General features: G+C 43.8%; 1 protein-coding gene and 1 long non-coding RNA gene across 4 annotated transcripts in view; one reads left to right on the top strand and one right to left on the bottom strand.

Annotated features, from left to right (window-relative positions):
* Positions 1–1,994: 1,994 nt before the first annotated feature.
* On the bottom strand, positions 1,995–7,525 carry LOC128346331 (uncharacterized). The gene is made up of 3 exons (XR_008316905.1): positions 6,649–7,525; positions 3,973–4,017; positions 1,995–3,222 (listed from the first exon to the last, which is right to left on the bottom strand). It is a non-coding gene; the product is annotated as an uncharacterized LOC128346331 (long non-coding RNA).
* Positions 7,520–25,690, top strand: part of SHQ1 (SHQ1, H/ACA ribonucleoprotein assembly factor) — a 136,973-nt gene continuing 118,802 nt past the window's right edge. The window contains exons 1-7 of one of the 3 annotated variants that reach the window (XM_053299513.1): positions 7,520–7,931; positions 9,880–10,033; positions 12,492–12,556; positions 13,569–13,691; positions 15,083–15,222; positions 23,514–23,626; positions 25,244–25,374. In XM_053299513.1, the coding sequence (XP_053155488.1) occupies positions 9,891–10,033; positions 12,492–12,556; positions 13,569–13,691; positions 15,083–15,222; positions 23,514–23,626; positions 25,244–25,374 (715 nt within the window). In that variant the 5' untranslated portion in view covers positions 7,520–7,931; positions 9,880–9,890. Of the gene's footprint in view, positions 7,932–7,977; positions 8,107–9,879; positions 10,034–12,491; positions 12,557–13,568; positions 13,692–15,082; positions 15,223–23,513; positions 23,627–25,243; positions 25,375–25,690 lie in introns of those variants that run through there. The other 2 variants (XM_053299511.1, XM_053299512.1) reach the window with 2 other exon arrangements.

Genomic DNA, 25,690 nt, shown 5'->3' with positions numbered 1-25,690 from the left:
TCATGCAGTCATGATGAGCTGACTGAATTGCAGTCAGCTCATCATATGGTTGGCAGTTACAGGTCAATTGGGTTGTTGCCAGAACATATTCCAGAAGTTCACTCTCTGATCCTTTAAAACAGTTAAGTGGGAAATGTTACAGAGCTTCTCCTATACAGTGTTACAGAGCTTATTCTGTCCTGCCATTCACACAATGGCTTCCTCATCTCACACACCTGGCACACCTGGAATCCTACTCATGAAAACAGGTGAGGGAAGGCAGAGTTCAACAAGGAGGAGGAAAGAAAGGGTTGGAGAAGCCATGATTGCTATGTCTCCCAGTTTTGAAGCGACAGACCAGATCCTCAGGTTGAAATCTGGCAACCCAACAGACAACTGGCTCTTCTTATGGTTACCACAACCATGTGGTAAATGGCTGATTCCATCCTCCACTGAAACTTCCACTTATTTCAGAGAAATTTATTCCTAAGTAAGACTGGGAACCAAAGTGCACTTATGTGGAAGTAAGTTCTATTGCAATAGCTGGGACTTCATGCCAAGCAAAGTGCACAGGACTGAAGCATCATGTTTTGGATTAAGATGACAAATGCAACATGAAAACAATCAATTAAATGTTAATTTTGGGCATGGCTGTAACGCAGAACTCTAACTTCCTCGTATTTAGTTCCCCCAAATAACCACAAGTTACCTAAATTTACTTGAGCTCCTCATATAGTCCTGCATTATTCTGACCATATTGATTTATTAAAGGTGTTTATATTCTGCCCTTCCTTCAAAAGGTTCAAGGTGACTCACATAATTAAAAACCACAAAATATTAGTAATACAGATAACTAGCACATCCACTTTGCACTCTTCTAGCCATTTTAAATATAGTTTTAAAACGAACAGAGACAAATTCATGGAGCATTGGCCTATTGATGGCTATAGTCATGATGGTTGTATAGTACCTCCAGGTACACTGGCAGCATGCTTCTGAATACCAGTTGCTGGGAAGTAGCAGCAGTGGCATAGCCAGGTTGCAGACGGTCCGGGTGCAAAATCCAGAGCACGCTCCCCATTTGCCTACCACTTTCCCCCTTTACTCACTGCTCATGGTTTGTTTCCTGCTGCACTGAGTGGCCAGGCTGGGTTTTTCTTACTTTCCTGCCACTGCCAGGAATCTTGTACAGCAGATCCATCCTGCTGCCTACCCATCAGCTGGCCAAGGCACACACATGGCACCATTTGAGGGCTCTGCATGGCAGAAACTTGCCAATCCCTTCAAGTGAGGTGAAGTCTTGCCTGCTGACTCCTCAGATAGCTCAGTACATGCACATTTATTAGCCAGCATGGAGTTGGGGCAAGCACAGCAGGGGGGCACAAAGGTGGAGTGAACCCCATAGGTGGTGGGAGAGTGTGGCCCTCCATGACCCCAGGTGGCCCGTATTCGAAGCATGCACTTGCCTAATAGCGGCAACACTCCTGGAACAGGGCTATGTTGTATATCCCCTAAAAAATGAGCAAAAAGGCACCTTTTTAAAGTGGTGATTTTCTTTATTTAGCAGGGGGAGAGCAACTGGCCCTATCTATCCCTGGCACAGCATCCCTCCAACGGCTGTTGCTGGTGTCTGTCTTATGTTGCTTTTTTAGATTGTGAGCCCTTTGGGGACAGGGAGCCGTTTTTTAATTTTATTTATTTATTTATATCTTTGTAAACTGCTTTGGAAACTTGCATTGAAAAACGGTATACAAATATTTGTTGTATTGTATGTACACATGCTGCTTCTGGCCTTTTCAGTGGTATCTAGTTAGCCACTGTAGGAAACAAGATGCTGGACTAAACTGACCTTTGGTCTGATCTAGCAGGGCCCTTCTTATGTTATATACCTTTGTATGGGCTTTTTATCCTTTTAATTATATATTGAGGGCTTCATTTAATGTATTTACATTAGCCTGTATAGGCTGAAAAATTAATGAGTGAAAGTTCTAACATCATAAGAATTCTGTGCATCATTATCTGATCAGAAGCCGCAAGCCACAGTTTTAATCAGAACATTATGGCACCAAAACGAAATTACAAACGATGGCAATAAATTGTGCCTACACAACGTACATTCATGTCTCTATTGTACAGTCTGATGAGCTAGTGCACTAATGTACAATTTCCCTTCCAGAATACTTTGCAATGATCCAGGTGTTTTTGCACACTTGCAAATATGCTCTATAGAATTTTAGGACTGCTTTCCTGTTTTCCACACCACTTCCTGTAACAGGACACTAGCAAGCACATACCCACTGTAAAATCAGGAGTTTGCAAAAGAGTTGCTAACTCTGACTAAAGTTATTCCTTGATACCCCCCTTCTCCCCCACTCCACTCCCCACCGTTTTTTTCACAGTATCAAGCTATTAACACCTCCAGAATTGCTTTCAATAGTTAACTGGAGATCTATGCTGACTTTTGGGATTCCAGGCTGATTCTGGTAAGTTAGCAGCCTTAGGCTGCATTGACGTATATTGTGTCCACTAGTCTTTTCTAGATCAATTAGATACACAAAGTTCACACTGTGAGCTAGAAGACAATGTACAGAAATGTTGATATTTTTAAGGACAGGGGTTAAGTTATGAATCTACCTCTCAAAACAGGCTTCCCAAATGTCTTTTGGTAAGGCGCAACTGGCTTTTTAAAAAGGTTGCATCTTTTTGTTTTTATGCAGTTTGAAGAATGCCTTGCTAATGTTGTCTAGAAACCTAACCAAGACCAGATGTTTTTGTCTATAAACAAAGCAAATCAAGATTCAGCCTAGTATAAACATAAAATTATTCTAATGGAATCTCTGCATGTAGTATTAAGATGACATTTGATCATTTTAATATTCAAATGTAGCAATATACTATATACTGTCCATTTTGTATACTCCCACATCTGGGAAAACACAGAGATAAGCTCCTTTGTATACACAACTGACTGTCTGCATTGAAATACAGTACATGTAAGGTTAGAAGACAAGTGTCCACTGTAGATATGGCCTTGTCTGTACTAGTTGTTTATTGTATAGATGTGAAGCAGCCATATATGCATCTGACTATTGCCCAAGCAAAGAAGGGTTGGGAGCTGGTTACTTGCTGTACTGGGATTGTTGCTTGTACTGTACTGTTGCTTGTTGTACTGTGATAACAGTATAAACACGTTGATGTATGCTTGGCCTTGTAGACAGATTTGATGCGAGTGCTTGTTCAGATCTAAGAAGAAAAGATTCAGAAGATACCGGTTGACAGCCAACACACTCTTCCAGTATTTGGAATACGTTATTTCTTAGTATGCAGGTTTGACTCATTGGCTGATTCAAATGTTAAGGGATTCTGGACTGATATAAACCCTGGATTGACATGTTGATTTTAAGAGTGAACCTGAGTGCAGGCCCCTCAAATGTTGTTGAACTACCACTCCTGCTACAATTGTGGCTGGGGATGGTGGGAGTTGAAGTTAAGCAACAGCTAGATGGCCAAGTTGCTCACCTTTGATGTAGGCCATCTAGTCCAACTCTTTGCCTGGTGCCTTGGGACTGCCAACTGACCAGGAAAAAGCAGTCCTGGCCTGCTGTTGTGCCAAAGTAACAAGTTGATCTGTAGGTATCATTTAATCCATGGCTACTAGTCTGGTGGCTGTGGGCAACCTCTAGCCTCAGAGGCATGATGCCTCTCAATACCAGTTGCAGGGGAAGAACAGCAGGAGGGCATGCACATACCTCTTGCCTGTGGTCACCCCAGAGGCATATGGTGGGCCACTACGTGAAACAGGACTAGATAGACCGTGGACCTGATCCAAAAGGGCTGTCCTTATGTTCTTATGTAATCAACCTTTTAATTACATGGAGATAAATATTATGTGGACAAGCACGCTGGACTGGAACTGGAGACCTTGGTTCAAATCTCCATTCAACCTTGTAGCTCACTGGGCAACCTTAGTCACCATCCCTCAGCCCAGCCTACCTGATTGTGAAAGCACAATGTCGGCAAGAAGCATGTCACTCTGAGCTATTCGAAGGAAGAACAAGATAAATGTATTAAAAAACAGACCATCTATATTAACACAGGAATAACTTATATAGCTTTACATGGAGATTGTAAATTCCTCCTTAATTCTTTTAAAGCAAAGTACTCTAACTTAACTGGTTTGTGGACTGCAGCCAATAATATAAAATAGCCATCATCTGTAATACAGGCATAGTTAGGAATTGACAGTAATGATTTTATCAACAGCAGCAACAAGATGAAAAAGTCTTTAACATGGGAATCTGTCCAGTGTGGGAGGCATTACCTACATACAACACATCATTTTAAAAGTAGTTGATAAAGGTGATTGATCCCATAATTAGGTAGTCTATTAGTGCAGAGACATAAAATGAGATGTATTTTTCATATTGGCTCAGAAATATGGACCTGAGTGCTTCATATTGATTCAAGCTGCTCTGAATTTATTTTAAAGCAAGGCAGGATATACATATTTGAATAAATATACATGTTTAAATAAATAAATAAATAAATAAATGTGTGGGGTCAAACAGGGCCACTACTTGTGATTTAATACAATACTGATAGACCTAAAGCAGTAGCCCGCTTCAGATATTATGTTGCATATCTGTACAGACATTTGTGTGTGTGTGAATGCATATGTATTCATTTAAAAAGTTACCCTGGGTACAGGTCCCCTGAAATGCAGGAAACAGATAGGAAGTGCAGTGCTTTATCTGTGTTTATCATAACATGTGAAACATTGTACAGTACATGCATACAGACCTACATGTGCATATGTAACCCTGTGTTACATATGTAACGTGGCTACACAGACTTCTACTGGATGGGGAATGAAATGCATTTTTGTTTGGGCCTGGAAGGCTGCCATAGGAGAGGCTGAAAGAAAGAGAGAGAGAGAGAGAGAGAGAAACAGATTTCTGAGAGACTTTGTGAAGGAGCAAAAGACTATGAGAAGAAGTTGCATTCTGAAAAGGAGTTTATGAAGTGTTTGAGATGGGGAGATCTGAGAAGGGGCAGGGACTGGGAGACTGGAAGAAGAAGGCAACAGTTTTCTGCTATCAATCAGCTGTAGGGCCAGCACATGGGGACTGAGTCCAGAAGATTGAAGATAAGATTGAAGATCTGCTTAATTCTCCATTTTGTAGAATGTAAACCATTTTGAGACTTATCTGACTTGCTTTCATACAGGTGAACAACCGCCTTCTAAGTGAACTGAGTTGCTGTGCCCATATGTGTGTTATAAATTGATTTACAAATATGATTGTTTAACAGCACACAATTTCCTCTTATTGCCTCTGATTTCATTTCTGTGTTGGCCTCTGGAGTATGAATTCCGGGAAAAAGAGGTTACAGGTTCACTGCACAGATTGTATGTGAACATAATGTGTGAATATTTATTTTATTTATTTTTATTTTTACATATTTCTGTACCACCCAAAACTCACATCTCTGGGTGGCTTACAACAACCAAACAAATAAAAAGTTAAAGCAGTAGTTAAAACAAAATAAATGATATAGTATAACTTTACAATAATTTAAATTTTAAAAACAACATTTTAAAACAATTTAAAAACAATTAAAACAATATTTAATTAAAAGCCTGGATGAATAGGTGCATCTTTAAAGACTTTTTAAAAGCTGTCAGTGATGGGGAGGCTATTATTTCAGCAAGGAGCGTATTCCAAAGCTTTGGGGCAGCAGCGGAGAAGGCCCGTCCCCGAGTAGCCACCAGAAAAGCTGGTGGCAACTGCAAACGGACCTCTCCTGATTATCTCAATGGGCGGTGGGGTTCATAACAAAGAAGACGTTCTCTTAAATACCCAGGGCCCAAGCTGTTTAGGGCTTTATAGGTTATAATCAGCACCTTGTATTTTGCCTGGAAACTTATCAGCAGCCAGTGTACATCTTTCAATATGGCGGGAGTAATATGGTCTCTCCAAGATGACCCAGAAACCAACCTGGCTGCCGCATTCTGAACCAGCTGTAGTTTCTGGACTACACACAAGGGCAGCCCAGGCGGGTGCACGGCTGAGGGAGTCAGTCATGTGACTGGCCTCTGGGGGCCACCAAGGCTGTGCCCCCCCAGACAACTGTCTCCCCTTGCCCTGTTATAGTTACGCCCCTGCACGGAACACCACCCTGATCAGAGTGAAAGACCAAATCAAGTGTGTGACCAGCAATGTGCATCGGTCCTGAGACCACTTGGGATAGGCCCATAGTTGTCATGGCCACTATGAACTTCTGAGCTGCTATGAACTCCTAATTGGACAAATTCTTCCCAAAATGAACATTGAAGTCTCCCAGCACCACAAGCCTGGGGGACTCTAACGGCAAGCCTGAGACCAAGTCCTTCAGCTCAGTTAGGGACTCTGTTGAGCAGCAAGGTGATCGGTACACCAACAGAAGTCCCAGTCTATCCCTGGTCCCCAAACTTAAGCACACACATTTGATATGGTCCGACACTTCAACAAGGATCCTGGTAAGGGAGATATTATTCTTATAGACCACAGCCACTCCTCCTCCCTGCCCACAGTCCCTCACCCACTCCTGAACAGAGTAGTTGGAGGAAGAAGCTGGGACCAGACCAGGCCACCAGCCTCCCCCAACCAGGTCTCTGTAATACATACATACCAGGTTGGTGCCTTCATCCAGAATCAGATCATGGATGGTTTTTGATTTGTTCTGGACTGACCCGGCATTACAGAGGAGCAAGGTAAGGTTCCAAGGTGGTTGGCACTGTTCCCCAAGGATAGAACTAGTTAATATTCTTCCTGGATATAATGTCTGTGTTACTTCTCCTTATATTAAAGATAAATGTTGCTGATGGCATTGGGACTTGCAGCCCGATCTCGTTTCCTTGACAATGGGACTTACATGTGCAGCGAGTTGTGATGCAGCCTTAATCCCAAGGAGTCATGTGAAGATAGGATTGCTGCCTTCTTGTTATAATTACATGCCGAATAAGAGACATAGCCAAGGCCAGAGAGGGGCGAAGGGAGCTAATAGCCCGCCCAAGTAGCCATCCCCCGCCACTGCCTGGACGGACCTTAAAGCGCGCAAATCCCCATGGATTCACTTTTGTCCATGTTTGGGATGGGAGCACTAATGTGAAATACAACGTGTTTTGTTTTTTTTTAAAGAAATCGGAACATATGCAGCAAAATTAACTTCCCTTCCGAAATAAATGCTCCTTCTGCGTCCTGATCAGTATAAATATATTTTCCTGGTGCCACAAGTCTGGAGCGCCAATAATCATACTTGCTTTGCCAAAGCCTCCTTCTAACAGCAGCAGTAATGACGAAACCAGGAAAGAAAGGCGCTGCGCCTGACGTCCCCTACACCAAATCACAGCAGAGCATGAGCGAGTGGGCGGAGTTAACTCTCCTCGAAATCAAGCAGAACAAGACTCCGCCTCATTCTCCACAACCCCCGCCTCAGCCATATGTCACGTGGCACTACTCCACACCGTGGCCTGTCTCTTCTGCGCCGTTCTGCCACTCTTCTTCTGTTGAAAGGTTTCTGACTGGTTGATGCTCGGCAGCTTCTGCCAATTATATTGATAGCCCGCCTTCCAAGCCTCGTGCCCCCTTCGATTCCCTGTTCTTCATTGGAATGAAGACGAGTGAGCGGCGGGGGGTGTAGCCAACAGAACGCTCTGAAATGTCATCGGGAGGGAGGGGCCTTCGTCTGGAAGCAGCTTCTTGAAAGCATGAGTTTCAGTGCCTGTGCCTGCGTGTTTAGTCGACTTTGTTTCGCGTGGTCGGTTTTGCCCGGTTTCTGGTATGGATAGAGGCTGTTGGTAGTAGAAAGCAAGCTGCGCCGAAGGATTGGAAAGCCCGTACGAGGAAAAGGGTCGGAGAGGAGGCAGTAGTCTTCCGCTTTCATCCTCTAGAGGGGGTTCATTAGGAGTGAAGGTGAAAATTTCTGGACTCTGCATGGTGCAATTAGAAGGTGGGGGGGGGGCGGTAACTTCCCGCTGGCTGCGTGCGTCAACTTGTGTTGCGCTTTTCGGCAGAAAGGGGGTGTGTGTGAAGTAGATCTACGCGTGCATCTTGGGACTGTTTTGAGAGGGACTAATTAATAATTTGAGTGAGTTAAGATTTTCTGACTCCTGAACAAGTCCATCCAACTTGCTGCTGGTCGTCCTCTTCTTCTCTTTCCTTCAACTTTCCCCAGCATTCACTCCTGTTATGGCCATCCATTTCTGACTCTGATGCATGCAGCAAGGGCCTTGCTGCATCAGACCGAAGGTCCATTAAGTCCACACTGCTCAACCAGATGCTTCTGGGAAGCCCACAAAAAGCATGAAGGTTGGCTTTCCGTCAGCAGTGAAAGCATAGGGTTTCCCATGTTTTAGCCGTATGTGCGTGCATGCATACACCCGCCCCCCACACTAGGGATGTAGTGGAGGGGAGACTCAGGATGGAGCACCGGTTTCTGCTTCTCTGGCTGTTGGGATGGGCACGGCAGTGGCGGGGCGGCTGTCATGGAGAGTGCTTGCAGTTCTGAATTTCCAACTACATCACCGATATATAGTCACACACAAGCACATTGTGCTGAGAAAGTGGGGTATAAATATACTAAGTGCAAATTTTCTTTGGCTCTAGGAGCCAGACCAAATGTTTAGCAGTCAGACTGCTTTCTACTCCATGTGGTGGGAGATGAGGGTGATTGTCTTGTTGCTTGCCCCCAGAAATGTTTTCCACTCCATGGGGAAGGGATAGATTTGCTGCTTACTCCCTGAAAAGTCCTAGTACTGTGGTGGGTGGGCTTCCTGCCTTGCTTGCTCATTTTTCCTCCCGGTTACATCAAGCTGGACCAGGCAAATGATGGACCCCTGTAACCAGGAGGAGGAAGAAACCAATCTCCTGCTTTCTTGCTTGTTCATTCGTGGTTGGTTAAGTGCTGTCAGGTCAGTGTCGACTCCTAGCACTGCATTGATAGATTCTCTCCAGGATGATCTGTCTTCAACTTGGCCTTTAATTTTTCTCAGTGGTGCATTTATTGCTGTTGTAATAGAGTCCATCCAACTTGCTGCTGGTTGTCCTCTTCTTCTCTTTCCTTCAACTTTCCCCAGCATTCACTCCTGTTATGGCCATCCATTACCATCCCCTTGCTATTAACCTTTTTTTAAAGCCCCCCCCATCTTTTGATCTCTTCTCCCTCTGATACACACAGCTGAGGTGAAACTGGTATTAATTTAAAACCTATTTTTTAAATAAAAACACCTCTTAGCTAATTAAGAACTATAGATTATATACATAAAATAAATACTGATCTACTGTAATACCAAGCATGGCTATAAATAGACCTTTAAAACCAATGTATGCTGCAGAGCCATTGCTATTTTAAGGAATACTGTCCGTAAAGGAGGTGACTATATTCCTAGGTTAGCATAAGGAGAAGTTGTGCAGAATTTGCTTTCTCCCTTTCCACCAGAGATATTCTATTTGCCAGATGCCAGGGGACTACAGATCTGAAGGGAAATGCACGCTGGCATCTACCATAGACCATAGGACTTAAGGTTGCTGAACAAAACAAAAATACTATTCATTGTTGGAAAGAAAGGTATTTTCTAATATTTTCTTTTTGCAAAACAAAATTGCAATAACTGCAATTGCAGGAACCAAGATAACTTCTGAAAGTTACCAAGTTTACCATAGTATCAGCCTCACAAGTTGAAACTTGCCCTTTCTGATTAAAAGTAGCATGCACTGATAGAATCAACTAATTGTTATAGGAAAAATCTGATTATCACTAGGTGTTCAAGTGCCACTGATATTTGGTAACATTCTTAGCTATAGTTTTTATTTCTTCTTTTCTGTGATATGATTTTGAAAGCACCTTAATTTGTCTTTTCAGAAGTCTTCATCATGATAACCCCAGCATTTGAACTGAGCCAGAATCCAGATTTTCTTATAATAACTATCAAGGTACCTTATGCACGTGTTTCAGAGTTCGAGGTCTGTTTTGAAGGGGAAGATTTCAAATTTTATGCCAAGCCTTACTTTCTCAGGTAAGTAATATCATTTTATTATATTGAGTTTAATTTTTAATGCCTTGAGGATAGTAGTAACATTAAGTGTATTACTCAGTTTTAAAGAGAAATGGGTTGCTTATTCAGGTTTATGGCAGAAAATCCATAATATAGGAGCACTTCATCAATGTATACTTGATATAGAAAATGACTTATATTCAGGACTTATTACAGTAATAAAGTGTTTATATAGTGCTTTCTTGATGGTCAAAACACCTCATACATTCTCAGTTATTTTTATTAAGCATATTTTCAGTTCGCTTGCTTGTGTCATTCCGATTGATTGCTTAAGTGCCATCAAGTCAGTGTCAACTCTTAGCGAACACATAGATAATCTCCAGGATGATCTGTCTTCAACTTGGCCTTTAAGCTGTCTCGGTACATTCACTGCTATTGTAATCAAACCCGTCCACCTTCCTGCTGGTCCTCTTCTTCGCTTTCCTTCATAGTTTCCCAGCATTATGGACTTCTCAAGGTGTTTTTGCATGATGTTTCTGAAGTATGATAGTTTGAGCCTGGTCATTTGTGCCTCAAGTAAAAATTCTGGATTGATTTGTTTGTTTTTCCTGGCTGTCCATGGTATCCTCAAAAGTCTTTTCCAGCACCAGAGTCCAAAAGCGTCAATACTTTTTCTATCTTGCTTCTTCGAAGTCCAGCTTTCACATCCATAGAGTGTCGCTGGAAAAGCCATTGTCGGAACGATTCTAATCTTTGTAGGTATAGATAAATCACGGCCTATCAATATCCTTTCCAAAGCCTTCATTGCAACTCTACTAAGTGCTAGTCTGCGGTGTAGTTCTTGACTGCTGGGTAGGGATGTGCCTGGAACCGTTCTGGAGGCAGCGGGCATGTTCCCTTAATGACGGGGGATGGTGCACTTACCCCCACTGGCACTCAGTTGTATCAAAGCCCCTCGGGGTGGCAGCATACCTCCCTGCATACCTCGGGGCGGCAGCATACCTCCCTCATCGGCCAGAAGTGGCTGGAAGTACCATGCGCCTGTCGCGTGTGTGTGCACGCCCTTCTGCCATGCACGAACGCACGATGGGCGTGTGTGTGCCCGGTGCATCCAGCCACTTCTGGCCAATGAGGGCAACGGGTGGCAGGGAGGTATGCTGCCGCCCCGAGGGGCTTTGATCGTAGTAGTGACCGGAGTGCTGATCTAACTTCATTTTCCCGTACTAGAGGTTCTTGCAAGTAGGGAATATCTTCTAGAGTATCTTGGATGTTGACGTCCTTGTTGTACATATTTTCAATATACTCCTTAGATCTGTTTGATCTTTTCTGAATCAGTTACTATCTGTCCATATTATCTGTCATTCTTAATACAACACAGTAATATAATCTTGGATTAAGGAAGGGCCAGCCCTCTCGTTAGGTGGTTGCCTTGGGTGGGATGACAACGGGTGCCAGCACCATCCTGTCAGCTGCCCCTTTGACTTTCATAGAGACTTATCTTTCTCCCTTCCATTTTGTTGGGCATGTTCTACAGTATAGTGGAACATGCCCCACTGAACATGTTCCACATGGGCATCGCCCACCCGCCAGCTTCTCCTGCTGCAGTCCCTCTATTTTCTTCCTGAGGGTGAAGAGTGGCGTAGAGTGCATCTCTTTCAATTTTTTTTATCTGGATGTAGCAGGGGAGAGGAGCTGACCACTCTGCATTGGTATGGCAAGTCCTTCAAAGCCTGCAGCAGTTGGATTAGGTTCTTAGAGGCTTTGAGAGGCATGTGAGGTGTCAGCTTCTGCTTGCCCCTTGTGGAGGGGACAGGGTGAAACAAGAGTTTAGGCTATCCTTGGCTGAGGCTAAGAGATAACTACTTGCCTCAGGCCAATTTACAAAACTAAGCTTGAGGTGAGATCTGAAGAAGAGCCTTGATGGCTTTTGCTCTTCATCCCACTATACTGTGCTACATGCCAGCACTAGTATCTGGAGTAGAACATGTGTTCTGATTTAGGACTTATTTTCTTATAAAGCAAGCTCTAGCCCTCGTGCATGCTGAGCAAACATTTTCAATTTGCATGGGTAGCATTTCTTAAATGCTGAGAAATCAGAAGCGAAGCTTCGCAGATTTCAAGGGGAGTTGGGCTTTAGACTTTAATGCTAAAAATATTTACTAGGAAGTAAGTTGTATTGAACACAGCGAGACTTCCAAGTAAATAGTTACGCTGTTAGTGTCTTGCATCTTCCGCTCAACCTGTGGTATGGCAATTATTTCTAACCCCCCTGGCAATTTAACTACAATCTCCCTGCCTGTTTTTGTCCCCATTCTGTTTCTGATTGCATTTTGTCACCCAACTCAGTTGCAGAATTTCCTGCTGTGATGTCTTTTTTCAGTTTGCAGTATATACAGAATTTGGTTTGTCAAAGCCTGGCAATCATATGCTATTATTATATTCTGTACTTATACCTATACTGAGATATCATTTTCTGTAGATTGGCTCTTCCTGGAAGAGTTGTGGAAGATGGAAGAGAAAAAGCATCATATGATGTTGATAAAGGTTAGTAATTTGTATTTTTTATTGCAAAAACAATATTAACTCTCCATCATGTTGTGGTGGTTCTGTGAATTTGCTTCCAGCAGTTGCATAACCTAGCTAACTGTACTGGCTGTTAAATATATATTGTTTGAAAATGTGTTACTTCTACAGATATGCAGGATACTTAAAATGGATTACTATTGCTAGACTGGAGATAAGAGGATAGTTCCCATGTTATCCACTACTTCGTGCAGACAGCTTCTAATACATGTTATCTGCTGAAATGCATTGCATGACAAACTAAACTCTGAAAGAATGATTCTATATCATATCTCTTAGGTGCTTTTGAGGTGAAAAAGAACCACTTAAACTATATTATTGTAGAAAATGGATCCAGCTGGTTATTTAAAAGATGTGTTTAACTCGAGACTCTTTTGCACAATACAGAAAGTGGCAAAAGAAAAGTGTGAGTGATTCATGCTTCTTGTATTTGAAAGGGAAGCTTTTACATATAATAGAGATGTATGCAATGGAAATGACTTCTGCATCTTTCCTCTGAGAGAATTCCTGAGCTTTCATTTTGGATGTTGGTATGGAAGCTCAAAAAGGCTTGAATCACTTGCACTTTCTATTTGGCTGCATTGTGTAACTTGGATTGAATGTTGTCCCCCATTATTTATTTACATCCATTTATTTATTTCCTACTCGTTCTTCATGGAGTCCAGAGTGTGGTTTATATGACTGTTTATGCTTAGAACAACCCTGTAAAGTAGGCTAGGTGGAGATACAAGTAGCCCAGAGTCACCCAGTGAGTTTCATGGCTGAACTGGAATTTGAACCTGTGGCTCTTGTGTTTTTAGTTCAGTAATCTAACCATGCTAAGGCAAACAAATACGGGATGGGAGCTACAATTGGTGGGTTTTGCACACATGGTGTGGGCAGGAACTCACTGAAATACCCTTGTAGCTGATCGGAGTATCAAAATTATGTGTCTAGGTGGAGAAATTTATTATTTAAATACTTTTCTTTCAAGGGATATTTACAGTCCATCTTCCCAAGGAGACTACTGGAGAGTATTTTGATGGATTGGGCATGTTGACAGCTCTGTTGGCACCAAAGAAATCCAGATCAGCAAAACCTCTTGTGGAAGAGATGGGTTTGTACAATTTAATTATAAAGCTCATGGGTCATTTCCTGTAAGGTCATAAAGCATGCATTTGTGTCTAAGAGGTTCTTACTGTCAAATTGTTAAGTATAAATCAGCATTTAATGATTTAAATAGACTGGTAATGTTCTTGTTTGTGGAGTGTGATAGTTAAATAATTTTCCTTCTGTAATCAAATGCTAGGACTTCAGTATTCTTCAGATTTTAGACAATCTCAGAAATCCTTGCTATCAAACAGAGTTACAAAGCAGACATTTAAAAAGTGCTTATAGTGCTTTTTTCATGTGATTCATAGGCTTTTGAACCAGCCTGTGAGCCTTTCACCTATCCATTGATGAAGATAGCCATCATGTGACTGAAGCTTAAATCAAAGGAGTACTGCCCCACATCTCCCTGTTCCACACTTGTAAAACTAATGACGGGGAGAAGCTGGTCTGTCAGCCACCTACCCTCCTTGCCATTCCTTAGCTCTAAACACAGCATGGATCAAACTCCCAACACTTCCTTGTATCCACAGACTTGGTGTATCTCATTTCCATCATAGGAAGCATTTCCATACCAGCAGTGCATCACTTTGGGCTTCCCACATAACTCTTTCTGAGCAGTGCTCTTCTCTGCTATTCTGTATGGTGGTGTTCACATGTATAATCCAGTCGGTCATTTGAATGGCAAGGGATCTTTCTGCAGATGCACTGAAAAGTAGAAAGGAAAGCCAGTTGTTAAACATTGTTTTTCAAAAAAAAAACTGATGCAAAATTTCTCATTCACTTATTGAGAAGCAGATTTCTGGATGTTTCTAAAGGTTTAATTATATTTCTAGAATGTAGGATTAATTGCTAATCCCATTTTACTTGTGCATGACATGGTTGCAGTGCCGATCTTGGTGAGGGTTGCTGGTGTCTCCCTTGAGTGTGTGTGTGTGTGTTTAGACTGTAAGGCCTTTTGGAATAGCAACAATTTTCTCCTTTTTTGCTATGTAAATTCATTGAGAACGTACGTGTGTGTGTGTGTAAAATTTAATATGCATTCTAAGCTCAGTTTATATAGTCCAAGATCATGCAGTTGGTTCCCATTTTGTAGTGTGCAGATGACATCATTTAAACTTAAGTGTATGGGTCTTTATGCGCCCAAGTCCTTAGTCAAATATAGCATCCAACATGTGGCTATTAGGTAGTCCTGGAAGCAGAGTGAAATAATATAGTCTTAATTTCCTCTTTGCACAAGATGTGTTCTGTTGGTGATTGTGTAGAGCTCTAATTTGCTTTCATACAAAATTTTTAAAATGAGTTGATTTGTCATCCAAGCAAAGAAAAACTTTAAAGCTTCATGTTGCAGAGACTGGCTATTTCTAAATTAACTTAGTTTGCTGACCTCAATTTCAGGTGCTAGAAATGAGATGGAGGGGGAGGAAGAAGAATTTGACTGGGAAATTGAACAGACTCCTTATGATGAAAACAACTTATGTTTGTCCTGTAGCTATGGATTTGGAAACCTGAAATCAGGCGTTTTCAGGCGACTTCAGGTATATGGCTTTATTTAAAATAATACCTCTCTCTCAGGTCGTATAGTGGGTATATTGTTGTTGTGAGGAGAAACTTACTTACATACTTAATACACCGCTCTGGGCTTCTTGGAGGAAGAACGGGATATAAATGTAATAAATAAATAAATATTTGCACTATCCTCCACTCCTATTCTCTTCTAACTAGATCTTATATATTTCAATAGTAAAGCTAATGATAGTGGCAAATGACTGTGCTTTAGAACAGTTGGTCGCAGAACCAACCAGAGGGAAGGCAACCTTGGACTCAACTCTGAGCGGTGCCCAGGACCTGGTATGTGATGTTAATGGTAGAACCATCGGGGAACAGTGACCATACTGTGATCCAGTTCAGCTTATATGTGAGTTGAGCATTGCCAAACAAATCCAACACAGATGTGTTGGACATTAGAAAGGGAAATTTCTCAAATATGAGGGGATTGGTAAAAAGGAAGCTGACAGGGTAAGTCAGAAGGGTCAATTCACTCCAGAAAGCATGGAACCTGTTTAAGTCGACAATAATAGAAGCTCAGTTGGAATGTATACTAAGGAGGAAAGGTACCACCTAATTCAGGAGGATGCCAGCGTGGCTAACAAGTAGAGACAGGGAAGCTTGTCTTCAGGGAACACTTGCTTCAGAAAATGGAAGTCTTGCTAAAATGAAGAGAACATAAACTTTGGCTAAAGAAATGCAAGGAGAAAATAAGAGATGCAAAACGAGATTTTTTTAATAGCTCGAAGTGTCAAGGGGAAAATCGAAAACTTTAAATATATCAGAAGTAGAAAACCTGCCAGGGTGGTGGTTGGCCCCTTAGATTATGAGGGCGTGAAAGGGATTATTAAGGAGGATAAGGAGATTGCAGAGAAGCTGAATAAGTTCTTTGCATCTGTCTTCATGGTGGAGGATACTCACCCTATACCTGCTCTGGAACTGAGCTTTTCAGGCTTGGAGGTTGAAGAACTGGGCCCATTTGAGGTGATGAGAGAGGATCTTCTAGACTATCTTGAAAAGCTAAAAATTAACAGATCGCCAGAGCCAGATGTCATCCAGCCAAGAGTTCTGAATTTCAAATGTGAAATTGCTGATCTCCTAGTAAAAATATGTTAACTTGTCCCTACAATATTGCTCCGTGCAGGAGGACTGGAAAGAAGCTAATATTACTCTGTTTTCAAAAAGGGATCTAGGGTGGATTCGGGAAGCTACAGGCCTGCTAGCTTAACTTCTGTGCTGGGTAAATGGATGGAAAGCATACTTAAGGACAAAATTGTAACTGGCCTTGTTGAAGGAGAACCAGCATGGCTCCTGCAAGGGCAAGTCTTGCCTCACTAAACTTTGGGAGTTGTTTGAGTGTGTCAACAGACATGTGGATAAAGGTGATCCAGTTGACATAGTATACTTGGACTTCCAAAAACCTGCTGCTGCTGCTATTATTATTATTAATATATATAATTCTCCTGGGTGTGCCTTGGAATGTGCATCCCGGCAGCCCAGCTGATTGGTTGGGCTGTGGAGGCACCTGATTGGCTGAGGCGCACCCAGGAGGATTGGTTGCCACGGCAGCAGCGGGCCTGGCCGCGGAGGCCAGAGGTGGTGGCGGGCCCGGCCCGGACACGGAGGCAAGGCCCAGGAGTGGGGAAAGAAAGTGGCGGTGGGGGGGGGGGCTGGCAGAAGTGGCAGTCGGGAGGAGAGGCGGCTGGACCTGGAATCGGAGACTGGGGCAGAAGGTGGGGGGAAAGAGGTAACTGCCGGCCCCAAAGAGTGCACAGACGCTCTGTGTGGGGTCGGCTTGTTGTTGTTGTTTCAATTTCTATACCGCCCTTCCAAAAATGGCTCAGGGTGGTTTACATAGATATATAATAAATAAACAAGATGGATCCCTGTCCCCAAAGGGCTCACAGTCTAAAAAGAAATAGAAGATAGACACCAGCAACAGACACTGGTGGTACTGTGCTGGGGGTGGATAGGGCCAGTTACTCTCCCCCTGCTAAATAAAGAGAATTGCCACATTAAAAGGTGCCTCTTTACCAAGTTAGCAGGGGTTGACAAAGTTCCCTACCAAAGGCTCTTGAGTAAACGTAGCAGTTGTGGGATAAGCGGACAGGTTTAAGTGTAGATCGGTAATTGGTTGAAGGACAGTAAACAGAGTAGGAATAGATAGAGTTTTCACAATGGAGGGCAGTAAGAAGTGGGGTTCCCCAGTTATCTGTACTAGGGGTGTGCACGGAACCGCGGAGCTGCGGTCCGGCACTTGGGTGGGGGGTTCCAATAGGGAATAGGGGGGGTGTTACTCACCCCCTCAAGAATGGCACCGTATATTATAGAGTAAGCGGGCGGCATACCTTCCTGCCGCCCGCTTCATTCCCCCTCCTCTCGGCGCGGCTGCAGTGAGTCATTGCGAATAATCTTCTTCCTCCGTTTTGAACATGCAATCGGGCGGCAGGGTATCACCCAGTCCCTGCCGCCCGGCTCTTCAATTCTCCCGGCTCGGCTGGCGGCCGCCCCCCGCAGCCCGAAGACCCCTGCCGCCCCTTCCCTTCCCATACTCAACGGGTCGGCAGGAGAACTCCCCTGCCGACCCGTCCCCTTCGCCCGCTGAGCTGCAAATGGCTTCCTAGAAGCCATTTGCAGCTCAGCGGGCGAAGCGAGCAGACGGCAGGGAGTTCTCCTGCCGCCCGCTCTCCACTCTCCGCTCTAAAGTGGAGAGCGGGCGGCAGGAGAACTCCCTGCCGTCTGCTCGCTTCGCCCGCTGAGCTGCAAATGGCTTCTAGGAAGCCTTTTGCGCAGGCGCGCAAAAGGCTTCCTAGAAGCCATTTGCAGCTCAGCGGGCGAAGGGGACGGGTCGGCAGGGGAGTTCTCCTGCCGACCCGTTGAGTATGGGAAGGGAAGGGGCGGCAGGGGTCTTCGGGCTGCGGGGGGCGGCCGCCAGCCGAGCCGGGAGAATTGAAGAGCCGGGCGGCAGGGACTGGGTGATACCCTGCCGCCCGATTGCATGTTCAAAACGGAGGAAGAAGATTATTCGCAATGACTCACTGCAGCCGCGCCGAGAGGAGGGGGAATGAAGCGGGCGGCAGGAAGGTATGCCGCCCGCTTACTCTATAATATACGGTGCCATTCTTGAGGGGGTGAGTAACACCCCCCCCCGTACTCCTTTAGAACCCCCCACCCGAACCAAAACCACCCGTGTCCGGACCGGTCTGGAGGCCTTTAGAATGGCCTCCGAACCGGTCCGTTCACACCCCTAATCTGTACTGAGACTGTACTGCTCTTTAACTTATTCATGAATGATCTAGAAGTTGGGGTAACCAGCGGAAGGAGAGCTGAGCTGGTCTTGTGGTAGCAAACATGACTTGTCCCCTTAGCTAAGCAGGGTCTGCCCTGGTTGCATATGAAAGGGAGACTAGAAGTGTGAGCACTGTAAGATATCCCCTTCATGGGGATGGAGCCACTCTGGGAAGAGCGCAAGGTTTCAAGTTCCTTTCCTGGCATCTCCAAGATAAGGCTGAGAGATTTCTGCCTGCAACCTTGGAGAAGCCTCTGCCAGTCTGTGAAGACAAGACTGAGCTAGATAAACCAGTGGTCCGACTCAGTATATGGCAGCTTCCTATGTTCCTATGAAATGGCCAAATTTGCAGATGACACTAATCTATTTAGGGTAGTGAAATCCAAAACAGATTGTGAGGAGCTCCCAAATGATCTCTTCAAACTGGGGGAGTGGGTGACAAAATGGCAAATGTGATTCATTGTAAGGAAGTGTAAACACTGGGACAAAAAAACCCCATCTTCACATATACACTGATGGGCTCTGAGCTGTCAGTGACTGACAAGCAGAGAGATCTTGGGGTTGTGGTGGACAGTTTGTTGAAAGTGTTGACTCAGTACATGGCAGCTGAAAAAAAGCCAATTCCATGCTAGGGATCATTAGGAAGTGGATTGAAAATAAGATTGCTGATATTATAATGACCTTATACCAATCTGTGGTGTGGCCACAATTGGAGTACTGCATACAGTTCTGGTCATGGCATCTTAAGGAGGGCATTATAGAACTGGGAAAGGTGCAGAAGGGGGCAACCATAATGATCAGGGGCCTGGAGCTCCTTCCTTATGAGGCAAGGCTACAGCATTGGGGGCTTTTTAGTTTGGAAAAGAGGCTACTATGGGGAGACATGATAGAGGTGTATAAAATAATGCATTGAGAGTGGACAGAAATATTTTTCTCCCTTTCCCACAACACTAAAACAAATGGTCATCCCATGAAACTGAAGGCCAGGAAATTTAGGACCTACAGAAGAAAATACTTTTTCACACAGCGCACAATTAATATTTGGAATTCTTAGCCCCAGGGTGTAGTGGTGGCCACTAGTTTGGATGCCTTTTAAAAGAGGCTTAAACAAACTAATGGAGGACAGGTCTATCAATGGCTACTAGTCTGGTTGCTATTGGGCCACCTCCAGCCTCAAGATGCCACTAAATATCAGTTGTAGGGAGCAATGGCAAGAGAGAGGGTATGCCCTCATCTCTTGCTTGTGGGCTTCTAAGAGGCATCTGGTGGGCTATTGTGTGAAACAGGCTGCTGCACTATATAGGCCTTGGGTCTGATCCAGCAAGTTCTTCTTGGGTTCTTATAGTGGTGCTTGCACTCATAGGTCTTGTGTTTAAGAATGTGAAGGAAGGAGTCGCCATTGGACTATCATTGCAATGGGGTTCAAGAGCTAGGTAAACTAGATGATGTCTGGCACATGAAATGTAGCTTCTCTGTTTCAGCACTTCAGAATAAACAAAGTTGAGGGTTTCCTTGTTTGAACCACCTTGTAAAACATAGGTTTTAAACTATAGGGATAAATTCTTAGTGACTAGATGTATTTCTTGTTTTGATTATATAGTAGAGAGAACTTAGACTTTTTACATAAAGACATCATTTGTTGGAGAAAGTGAGAAGAATGGATTTTAAAAATTAAACTTTTGTACTTTAGTTGTTGAGCAGACTTGCGATTTCTTGAAAGATAATTGTAATGCATTGTTGATAACTACAATAACTTAGAATCTTGATTACAAGATTCTTAAAGCTGAGACTAACCATGTGTTTTTCCTTGTGGAATGGATTTTATTTGCTGTTATAATGGCATTTCTGCCATTATAATATTAATGCTGTATTAATGCCCCTTGAGTTTATGATGGTTACTGAAATTAAGCTGAAACTTTACATTGCATAGTTAATGCAGTATGTTCATGCAGTGACCTGACCTACAGTGGAAATCGGTGGCAGTTGACAGTGCTTAGCAAGCTATATGCTGAAAGTTCAGAAGAACTATGCACCTGCAGATCTTGGCTATCTTAAGTACTATAGGCTTCGTTTATCTGAAAGTATATGTCTCTGTTCAGACAGAATTCACACAGCACATACTTCATTGAAAGTTAAAATGTAGGAATATATAGTACAAAATGAGCATTTTATTCCATTATGGAAACCATGGGATTGGGGCTGGTAATCTCAAATTGATTCACAAATAATTGGAAAGTAAGGGGCAATATGAAGAAACGAAGTTCACAGATGTCCTTAGAACAGCAAAATGTAAACCAGGTTGTGAACAACTCTGAATGACTTTTTTTTCATTGGCCAATTGAATAGTAGGATAAATAATATTGATAAATACAAAGTAACAGTGGTGTCAGCAATTGTTGGCTGGCTTCAGTCACATGCAGGTGTGGTTGCCTGTCCCTCACTGACAGGGCAGTCATGCCAAGGGTGCCTGAACTGAGCACAGCCAAGGAAGGTGTGTATGTATGGTAGGAGAAGGGAGGTTTTTTGGCTTTCAGAGGTGGTGATCTGGATTCCTCCACTGAGTGCACCTAAACAAATGAGCCCTGTGCTTCGCTTTCCTACTTCTGAGCAGAAAAGGAAAACACGAGATTTGGCTGCTGCTTGGTGAGGATATCTTGGTGAGCAAATGAGCAGGGCCAAGAGAAGGCCCCTTGCTCTGCTTTCCTGTCCCAAAACAGGAAAGAGAGGTGTGGAGCTTGCTGGTTTGGCCCTGTGTTCCTTGCTCTGTGCTTTGTGGCAATGCGGTGGCTGAACAAACCCAGTCCTGCGACCAGGTGGGAGGGGATTGCCACAGAACTGCAGGACTGAACTCTGCCTAGCTTTCTAGCTCCAAGGTTGCCTTGCGGGCTAAGCTCACTTGCCAGTGGGCAGCAGCCCACTCAGACTGCTAGAGAATGCTAGTTACACACAGATACTTTTTTTGTCGATATTTCATTAGCTGTAACTGCTCAGGAAAGTTATCTTGGGTTCATAGTAGAAAGCTTGCCAAATAAAATAAATGAATGATGTCTGTGTTTGCCTGCCTGTCTAAAAGGTCAGCGAGGCTAAAATTCTGACACTTTTAGTTCTGCTTTGAGGCAGAGAAGATTTCTAAGATAGAATTTATCAATCTTGGTTTATTTATTGAACATATTCTTATACTTCCTAAAATGTGCATCTCCTAAAATGTGCATCCCTTTACAATAAAACACAAATGACAACAGAAAAAACTAAAATGTTACAACTTAAAATCTTAAAACAATGTTAACTATTAAAACAGTACTATTAAATACTATTAAAACAGTATTTAATTAGCTTGGTGAACATTAAGGACTTCTTAATAGGTTGTCAAAGATGAGGCTATTATTTTCAGCAGGGAGTGCATTCCAAAGCCTCAAGGCAGTAACACAGAAGGCCCGTCCCTGAGTAGCCACCAGATGAGCCGGTGGCAACTAAGGATGTGCAAACAGGTTAGATGGTTTGACCCCCAGACCAAATACCACCCGGGTTTGGTTCTGCCTAGAACCAAACCACCCCGATGGTTGGCGAGGGGGTTGTGAACTTTTTCAAGTTTAAACCCCCCCCCAACTTTTTTAACCTTAAAAGTGATCGTTGAGGCGGTGTGGGTGGTGTGGGGAGGTTCCCCCCTCCCCGCCGGCTTTCCAAATGCCCCCCTCAGACCTTTTAAGCCCATTTTTTGGCCCGTTTGAGCCTTCCTAAAATGGTGCGGTGGCCAGAATGGCGGCTGCCGCGCATGCACAAATAGCCTCTGTGAGGCCTGGCATGGCCCACGACCTTGCAGAGGCCGTTTGTGCATGCACGGCAGCCATTAAAATATTTTTTTAATAGCTGCCAAAATAAAAATGGTCACCGCACATGCGCATTTTTGCCGCTGTGCCATTTTTAGGTGCCTAAAAGGTCCAAGGGGGGTGTTCTGAAGGTTGGTGGGGTGAGGGGGAACCTCTGCACACACCCCGCCGCTGCCTCAATGATCACCTTTAAGGTAATTTAAAAAAAAAACATTAAAAAGTTCGCGAACCCCTCAGACCAAACCAAATGAGGCTGGTGTGGGTGGGTTTGAGGGGTGCTGGACCAAACCAGGCCAGCCAGTCTTGTGCACACATCTAGTGGCAACTGCAGGTTAACCTCTCCTGATGATCTCCATGTGTGGTGGGATTCATGGCAAAGAAAATGTTCTCTTAAATACCCAGGGCCTAAGCTGTTAAAGGCTTTATATGTTGTCTTAGTGGCATGGGATTCACTAAAAGTCGAAGCCGTGATAGTGCCGTTTGAGGTGGAAAGCAGCTGCTATGTAGATGTGGTGTGGTTGTACCGAATTAGAACCATGCCAATGAATTGATGATTTCACATACTATTTTTTCACTTTAAAGCTGCAGTGAACATTTCACAACCTCTTCACACAAATGGCTTCCTTAGTTGAGGGAAGCCACATGGGTTTGATAGCTACCATGCTCCCAAAGTAACATATGGATTTGCCCTAAGCCAGTTCTTAATGCAAAGTTCTAAAATCTATGTCTTGGGCCGTTGGAAAAAGTAGCTGCTCCTGGGAACCTAGTTAAAGATGGATCTAGGCTAATTTTTGTATGGGATAGGAGACAGGCAATATAATCATACTGAGATTCAGTGGAAGGTGTCCCAAGAAAACTAGTATCTGTGGGCACTGCCTCAGTTTCTCATTGTAGCAAAAATTCAGGAGGAGAGCTGACTGTTAGACAGATTCCACAACTATAAGGCCAGACTTGATGATGTAAGATGTTTGACAACTGTCAAAAGAGTGATAAGTGGTTTTTAACCAGCTACTTGGCCAGTTACCAAACGCTAATTCATGAGAGTTCCTGAGGTAAATATTGGGTGTTATATTAATACAGCAATATGTAGCCTGCTTAGACTTTTAACAATGACATTTTTTTCTTTGTAACTTAGTTGTTGAGTCTCTTGTTCATGTCTTTCCAGGATGAACTTGGTGAGGTTATTGACATTAAGAATCCAGATCTGATCCCTACAACTGAACGCAGAGAGAAACGTTTGGCAGCAGAAGTGGTCAAATTTGACCCTGATCATTACCTGTAAGTACTCCCCAATGACCAGTGATTTTTTTTAAAAAAAAAAAACATAATTCTATATAATCTGGTGCTTAAGGATGGAAGAAGTGCCTCTGCTGTATCCGGTTAAGGTCTACTTAGTCAGTGTTGTTTGCATGAAACCCAGCAGTGAGCAGGTGCTCTGAAGCCTGCAGGAAAACTGGCCTGAAGTTAACTAGCAGAGTTGATTTGCCTTCTGCCCACTCCAGTTCTATATGATGAATATATATATCACTTCTCAACAAAATTTCCCAAAGTGGTATACATCGAGAGATTGATTGATTGATTGATTGAAGGCTCCTTGTCCCCAAAGAGTTCATAATCATAAAAAAGAAGGCAACTAATATTAGTGCAGCCTTGCAAATAAAAACTAAATTTGCCTATCTGCCTATGCTAGTGCTTTATTACACAAGAGGAAAAGAATTGGCCCCTCTTAAAATTTCCCTGATTAGAAGTGATTCCTCTTAAACACAGGTAAGTGAGTGGCAAGTGGTTATTGACAAACCTGTATTAGAAGCCACAGCTCAGTAGCAGAGCACATGCTTTGCATGCAGAAGCTCCCAAGTCCAACCTTCTGGCATCCTTGAACAACAGTAACCAAGGATCTCTGCTAACAGGGCTGGGGGAAAAAGACTAAGAATAAAAGGTGGAACTAGATCAGGCCTGCTCAATTTAGCCCCCCCCCCCAGCTGCTTTTGGATTACAACTCTCATAATCCCCAGCCACAGTGGCCAGTAGCCTGGGATTATGGGAGTTGCAGGCCAACGTCTGCAGGAGGGGTGAAGTTGAACTGCCCTGGACTAGATGGACCAGTGGTCTGACTCTGTTTAAGACAGCTTCATATATTGGGATCTGAATCCACTCTAAGTTTTTGCAAGTGAGAACAACTTCCTAAGCAGGTGTATTTGGACAACAGAAAAAGGGGAGATAAGTGTACCTGGGCCAGGGGAGCTGCCAAGTCTCCCCCTCACCCTCCAGGGTGCCCTTCACCATCCTGCTCCATTGCATGCTAGTGGCGCTTCTCCCCTGTGCTATCTTGCCTCTCTTCTGCTGCATTCCTCCCCCACCCCACTGTGGAGGCTGGAAGTGCTGGCCACGGTCCTCTGCCCTGCATCTTCCAGGTTGGCTGAGGGGAAATCTCCAGCCGCCCCCTCATCCTCTCCAGCTCATGAAGCTGGATGCTCGGAGAAAAAGGAAACATCCAGCTGCCATGAAGCAAGTATGTTGCGGACTGGAGAGGGCAAAGGAGCTGCCTTGTGTTTTCCCCCCTGCTGGCCTGGAAGACTTGGGGGAGAGGAGCATGCTCAGCTGCTGTCATGTGGTGGGGGAAATGCAGAGGCTGGGAGTAGGGAGGAGAGCAAGGGTGGCAGCTTGTCACTCCCAACTCTTAGGTGAGAACAAATGGCAGCAGGGAACCCATGAGGGCATCTTTCTGCATGTCTTGTGCTCAGTGTGTGAAGTCGAAAGATGCAGATCTCAGTTGAGCGGCATTTATTTATCCAGGTGTCCTTGTTTTCCACACTGAGTAACTCATAAAAAGCTATGGCAGTATATTGGCTGCATGCATCTATAATACATGAATCCCGTTTCCCTCCCCTGCAGGGCTGACCTTTTTGAAGATGAAGCTGTTCACCATCTGTTAAAATACAAGCCTTGGTGGGTTGCAACCTATGCAAAAAAGATGGCATCTCAAGGAAGCAGTCCTCTGGATGACGGTGGTCAAAATGCAGTCGGTAGGCTTAAACATTCTTATTGCTACTGCTCGATGTTTGCCAGTGGGCAGACTTGTGAGTGGGTAAGTTTTGCTAACACTTTTCTGTCCCTTGCATTAAAAAAAGAAAAGAGAAAGAGGCATGCTCCAGCTATCCTGTTCCTTTCTGGAAAGACTGAAAGGTTGCTTAAGGATTGAAAGAAAGGTGGGTGTGGAATGGAAGAAGAGCCCACCTTGACTGGAGTTATTCTATAACTTTTCCTTTAACTCAAAGTTTGACTTCTGCACTGATTTAAAAGTAGTAATATGTGGGCTTGGAGAGGTATCTGGCCTTGTGT

Source organism: Hemicordylus capensis, chromosome 2 (genome assembly GCF_027244095.1).
Source record: "Hemicordylus capensis ecotype Gifberg chromosome 2, rHemCap1.1.pri, whole genome shotgun sequence".
NCBI classification, from domain to species: domain Eukaryota; kingdom Metazoa; phylum Chordata; class Lepidosauria; order Squamata; family Cordylidae; genus Hemicordylus; species Hemicordylus capensis.
This window is presented reverse-complemented; position numbering and strand designations above follow the sequence as displayed.